This window comes from Bison bison, unplaced genomic scaffold (genome assembly GCF_000754665.1).
Source record: "Bison bison bison isolate TAMUID 2011002044 unplaced genomic scaffold, Bison_UMD1.0 scf7180017864289, whole genome shotgun sequence".
Taxonomy (NCBI): Eukaryota; Metazoa; Chordata; class Mammalia; order Artiodactyla; family Bovidae; genus Bison; species Bison bison.
In genome coordinates, this window is record NW_011494861.1 from 3507149 (window position 1) to 3513973 (window position 6825).

Genomic DNA, 6825 nt, shown 5'->3' on the forward strand with positions numbered 1-6825 from the left:
AGATGGAAACGAACATGGAACGTTGGGGCATTTTAAGCGGAAAGCAGAGAAGTTGAGGACAGGGACTCAGGGCAGACACTGGGGAGGAGCCCTGTCTCTGCCCCACGCTAACCTTGTGGCTCTCTAACCTCTGTATGCCTCCAAGGGCGTGAGGAATCCAAGGGAACCTGTATCGCAGGATTTTGTGAGGGTCAAAAGTGAAACATGAAAGGTGGTTAAACCCTGACATGTGGTTAGTAACCATTAGTTACTAAGGTGCTGAAGATGCTGCAGGACAGAGGAACGTGGAGGGAGAAGAAGCCCCGCAGATTCTGAAAAATTAAAAGTCAAGGCTGGACTGGGGTTGCTGGAACTAAATTGGCAGCTGTGGAAATGAAAACCACAAAATGGATGTGATCACCAGAACTCAAGGAATAAGGGAGGGAAGGATGTAAAAATAACAAACAAGGTCTGAAACCTGGAACCACAAAATTAACAGCAGCACTGAAGCTGAAGAGACTCCCTGAGAAAACAGGGTTTCTTCTGAGCTTAAGAGATTTGTCAAGCAAGGCCCTTAACGTGACGGGTTACAAACTCAACTTGAAATGGATCTGAGAGCCAAATCCGCTCTTTATGTCCAAAGCAAAATAACCCGTTCATCTCCATTTACACCAGACAAGTTTCCCTTGCCGCTGTGGCTGTTATTTTTTACATCCTAAAAACTTTCCAAGCTACATTTTGCAATGTGTCCCCTTCCTTGATTTCCAGTGGGAAAATCCAGAAACAGAGGGACGTGCACGGAGTCTGCCAGGACATCCACAAGGAAGCAAACTCAAGTCGCCCGCCCCCCAGGCACTGACCTGGTCGTCAGCGATGGCTTTCGCGAACCGGGCACAGTCCAGCTGCAAGTAAATATCGGTCAGTTGGTCCAACAGCTTCTTTGGTTCAAAGCCATATTTCTCGGGGTTTTCAACTTTCAGGTCACGGCACTTCGGGCCACAGAGTTGCTGAAGATTGAAGTTCAGCATCGCGGCCAATCGGGGTCCAAGTTCCTAGAGAATCACAGGATAACAGGGCAAGTCAAGCTGTCAAGTCAAGTAAGGAGGACCAAACACTCCCCTTTCAGAGACTGCAGGGCCAGGAATTGGCAGGATAGACGTTCAAAGAATCCCTTACCTGTGCTACATCATATAAGCTGAAGAAGGACATTCTATTCAGCCTTCTTCAGCCTTCTCTTTACTCTCCATTTCTAAGCCAACAATTCTAATGCTTAATAGAATGCTGCAGCCTGATGAAATATTTATAAATACCAAAAAAGCAACCTTTTCTTTAAATTCATGTTTTTTAATTATAAAAACAACAATCACTTCGAATTTGCTGAGAAACAAGTCACAAAAGTTTGCGTCTGCTCTTTCAGCCATCTTTAGGTATTATCTTTTTATAAATTTCCAATGTTCCTGGCAGTTTAGACAATATGCACCATTCTCATTTATCCGATGCAAAGAGCAGAGAAATATAAAAGAGAAGATAAAATCTGTCTTGAATAGTTTTAAATCAAGCTGGTGAAACAAAACAAACGAAACAACTAGAAGATAAGTATGAAGTAACATGCCATAACCCCACTAGATGATACAGGACTACTACACGTGGGCATACACTGCTTTAAGGAAACCCGAGAAGGGAAATCTCACTTCGAGAGTATTAAACACTGGCCATAAATATGAGTCTTGAAGGCTTCTCTTTAAGGAACAAGGTTTTCATTAAATTTAATGACTGGATCTATACAAATTCAACTTAAACTTGGCTTTTAAAGGACCTACTCTTGCACAAAGTAAAGTACTCTTTTTTTTTTTTTTTGATAAATATATATTCTTTAATCTACTATTCTTCACTGAAGTATGATGGAATGTCATCCCTTGGGTTAAGATGAATATATCCATGCTATTATTCTACAAACACTATCATTTTTGATCCACAATTTCCAAATATTTTATGTCTTGATAATACATCCATAACTTTTAAATTATTAAAAAAAATTTTAATTGGAGGATAATTGCTTTACAATGCTGTGTCAGTTTCTGGTGTACATGAATCAGCTATTCATATACATATATCCTCTTCCTCTTACGCCTCCCTCCCCCACCGTATTCCTATATTTAATTGTTAAGAAACTGTGAGATAAAAGAGTGATTAAGAACAGAATATAACTGGTCATTTTTCTTTCTGAAGTGGGAGAGTTTTGTGTTAACCAGCCAAGACCAGCCCAGAAGGTGAAAACAGTACAGCAAAGGAAAAAGAAAGATGATGGCAGGCAGAGGCAAAGCCTGGGGGCAGAGACCACGGCCCCCGTGTGCGGCAGCTCTGATCAGTGAGTAGATCTTGAAAAAAATTAATTTTAACTGACATGAAAATATTAGACTTAGCTTTCAATAATTTCCTTTAAAAATGAAGAATTTAGAGCTAACAAAAGGCTTTATGATAATTTAGTCTCAAATGATATTTTTAAGTATTTCTTTTTATTTATTTATCTGTTTGGCTGTGTGGAGTCTTAGCTGTGGCACAAGGGATCTTCGATATTCACTGAGACATGGATGAACTCTTAGCTTGGGCATGGGGGATCCAATTCCCTGATCGGTCCCTCTGCATCGGGAGCTCGGAATCTTGGCCACCAGATCACTGGCGAAGTCTCTCAAATAATTTTTATAGTTTCCGACCCTCTAAACAATCAGAAGGCACTGCCATTGGGGCACCTGAACATAAAATACAACATGACTTAGAGCAGGGACTGGCACATTCCGGGCTGTAAGACAAATCCGGCCTGATGCCTCAGTTGAGGCAGTCACTGGAACACAGTAACAGCAGAGTTAGTAGCTGAGACAGAGACTGTGTGGCCCACAACATATAAACTATTCACTGTCTGGCCTTTACAGAAAAAGTGTATAGAAACTCCAGTTGCAAGGCTTTAAGGGAAGCACTGAAATACCTTGTCTAAATGAGTTGCCGTGTTCTTATGCTTTTAATGATGCACTGTTTGCTTCATGCTCTGCTGCTCCTGTGCTGAAATCTATTTATGAAAAGACATGAAAAGGAAAGGGGACAGGGAAGGGAGCCCATCTCGAAAGCTGCACCCAGGCCAGGGTGTGGTGATAATCCTGAAGGTAAGAGTAAACAGAGAGGGGACTCTCCTGAGGTCCAGTGGCTGAGGCTGTGTTTCCACTGCAAGGGGCCCGGGTTTGATCCCTGGGGAACTAAGATCCCACATGCTGTGCTGTGCATCCAAAAATTTCTTTTTAAATAAGAGAGAGAAACTAGAGGAAATACCAAATCTTAGGTCCCTTTCTTGCCTTCCTTATTACCCTTGTCGTGGCCACATTATAACGCCTCTAAACTCTGTGTGTGTGTATGTGTGTTGAGGGGGTGGTCAAAGCATAGCAGAGATTTTCATTTATGCCTCTCAGCTTTGACTTCAGAAATAGGATCCAGGTCTCTTCAATCAAGTCAAAGCCAAACATTCTGTCTACCAGTGACCTATCATAAACCCTAATTAAGGCTCTAATAACCTTTGACTTCTTGAATGTAACAAAGCTACACTGAAGAGAACCAAAAATCTTACACTGTCAATTATTTCTCCTTAATAAACTCTGATTTCCAATTGATGTCACTTTATACTTTTCTTATAAATAAAACACAGGAATCAATAATGATAAAAATATGCCACAGCTTCAACATTAATCCAATGTGCTGTCTCAGCAGAAAGTGAATCAGAAGTGACTGCCTGCAGACTTCAGTGTATCAGCAGAGTGCTGTGCATATCAATTACCATAACTGGGAACAAACTCAGTGACAGAATTAACTGATCGGTGACTGTGATGCTAGAACACCCAGAATTTCAATGACGACTATATTTAGTTCTAAGTTGATAGGTTCTGAATGTTGAATCCAACAGACAAAACAAATACCCTGAAGGTTCTACTCACGGGTCTCAGGAACGGCTTCTGGACCTGCTTGGTGAGGATATGGAACATGTCCACCGTCTCCGTCGCCAGGGCAAGATAGGAGCGTGAAACGCGCTCGTCCTGAGCGAGCTGGGACTGGCGAGCCTGCTGCTGATCCTGGGGAACAGTGAACAGATGCCAGACACATCTCAGTGCTAGTCGCCAGCTCAACAAGCTCCAAGTGCAAGGGAAAAACACAGTCAGCTCATAACTAGGGAAGTGTGTTATACCGCCAGCAGACTTGGAGAATCATAGAACCACCTGCATGGCAAATGTTCCAGATTACTGAGGTGTATTCCTTTTGCCATCAGACATCCTTAGGACTTTGAAGAAGGTGACCCTGACACACGATTTAACGTACACGAGACTCAGTTTCCTCAATGACAAAAAGAAGTCGCCATCAACCTCTATTCAGGATGAAATAAGTGGTGATGTGCTTGATACACACTAGGGCCTAATAAAGGATGTTCACTGTCCTTAATAACAACCTTTACTTAGTCAGCATTATTTTGAAAACATGAGATGAAATGCTATGACACTGAAGTCTGTAAGTTTTGCCACGACACCAAGGGCCTGGAGATGGCTAAGCTTTTGAACCATGTCTTTCCACACCAGTCAGGCTGCAACCTTTACAACTGTCAGTGTGCTTGCCTCAGGCTCCATCCTCCTCCTCCTCCTTCTCTGACAGAGGCTGGAGCATGAGATAACAAGGTGGATTTGACTCATGGGTAAAGTAAGATGGAGCAGAGAAGGCTCTGCAAGGAATAAAACATAGAAATATCACGATGGATTTATATTCTTACAGTTGCTCAGAGGCCAGCTTACTTTGTGTTGGGGGAGAGAAAATAGCTGGCAGAGCTGATGGAGCCACACCAGTACACCCTGGGAAAGCGCCTGGAGGAGAACCTGCATCAGGGTTGCATGACCTGCCCACTGTCCTCTGGACAGGACCAAAAAGGCGAAGCAGGGGGATTGGAAGAACAGCAAAGTGAGAACCACCTCAATGTGGGTCTGAGCGTCTTGCTTATTTATCAATCACAGGCCAGGCCTCTATTAGGGGATGGAGCACAGAATATGACCAAAAAGGCTCCTTACCTCATGGAGCTTAGATTCCAGTTAGAGAGACAAGCAATAAACAGACACCCACCCAAACAGATGCTTATTAAGTCTGATAATGATTAAGAAAAATAAAGGAGGGTAGCAAGAAGGAAGAGTGTGCTGGGGTCAGGGTGCTACTCTGGAAAAAGTAGTCAGGGAAGGCCTCTCTGAGGAGGTGACATTTAAGAAGGTAGCTAAAGGAAGTGAGTCAGCAAAAATCCACGGTAAAAGCACTCCAGGTGGAGGGAACAGCAAGTGCAAAGGCCCTGCTGGTCGGGGGAGAAGCAAGGAGGCAGGTGTAGCCCGGGAAAAGGAGTGAAGGGAGAAGGGCAGGGCCGATAGTGCATGCTCAGGGAGAATTCGGGAAGCCTGAAAGGGCTCTGAGCAGAGTGGCGATGAGAAGTTGACAGAGGACTTCCCTGGTGGTGCAGTGGTGGAGACTCTGCACTTACAATCCAGGAGGCACAGGTTTGATTCCTGGTCGGGGAACTAAGATTTACACATGCCACGAGGCACAGCTGAAGGAAAACAAAAAATGAAGCCAACTGAGATTTTAACACCATCCTTCTGGAGTGTACACTGGCAAGGGTGAAGACTGAGAGACCACAGGGGAGTCTTCTCCAGGTAAGAGATGGTAGTGGTCTAGAGATAGAGCAAAGAGGTCAGACAATGAATGTATTTTGAGAGAGCGCCTAGGGGCATTTGCTGAGATAGCGAGAGGAAGCAAGAAGACTCCACAGGTGCTGACCCAGAGCACTGAGTAGAATGCAGTCCTCATTTTCTGAGACAGGGCAGAGGAGATCCGGAAAACAACTTCTGGACACAAGTGGATATCCTATTAGAACCCCGGGCAGAGGCAAGTCAACAGCTGGTTACATAAGCCTGAATCAACTTACATAAGCCTGAATCAAGAGTGAGCCGAGCTTGGGAGGCACATTTTGGAGTCTTTAGAATACAGACAGTTAAAGCCTTGGAACAGATGAGGTCAGCCTGCAGTGGTTTTCAACTAGGGGCATCAGGTACTGTGTGGGAGTACTTCTGGTTGCCTGATAACTGGAAGTAGGAGGGACACATCACCAGCATTAAATGGGCACGAGCTGGAGACGCTCTGCAGCATCTGGGACAGTCTCTCCTGACAAAGAATTACTCTTAGGTCAAAACTCCAACAAGCACCCTCACCAAGGAACACACGACCTAGGGAAAGTCGTGTGTGGAAACAGAAGAGAAGACAACTGAGGTCTGAGCACTGGGAAGGAGCAGGCAGGGAGAGGGGAGGCAGGAAGTGATTTCAAAGCCAAGTAGAACTGATTTCTGAAATAGCATTCGTCAGGGATTTATTTATGCCCTTTCCCCATCCATTAACACAGAAGAAAAATCAATAGTATGTGCTCAGTCGCCTCATAAACAAAAGCTCTTATGATAAGCACTGGCCCTGGACAAGACAACGTGCTGCAGAGCCACATCCCAACATGGACAGCATAAGCTGGTCCCGCACTGGCATCATGAGCGACATCAAGCGGGCATCACAGGAGAGGAGAGAAAGGTGAGACACTGCAGCTCCCCTAATGGGGAGCCAACTATGAGGGAGTATTTGGACAAGACCTCCTTCAAAGGATGGGTAAGAGTTTAATACCTAACAGCAGAAAGTACAGCATTTTAGACAGGAGTGTCTCAAGGCAAATAAAACCACAGGAGCTGTACATCCTGAACACGTTCTTCAGGCTGGTCCTGAACTCAGTCCTCGCCATCCACC

General features: G+C 44.4%; 1 protein-coding gene across 2 annotated transcripts in view; it reads right to left on the reverse strand.

Moving 5' to 3' along the window:
• UBE4B (ubiquitination factor E4B) overlaps positions 1–6825 on the reverse strand; it is a 121493-nt gene that overhangs the window by 7385 nt on the left and 107283 nt on the right. For both annotated transcript variants that reach the window (XM_010849916.1, XM_010849915.1), the window contains 2 exons: positions 3957–4091; positions 840–1031 (listed from right to left, as the gene is read on the reverse strand). In XM_010849916.1, coding sequence (XP_010848218.1) covers positions 840–1031; positions 3957–4091 — 327 coding nt within the window. The remainder of the gene's footprint in view (positions 1–839; positions 1032–3956; positions 4092–6825) is intronic.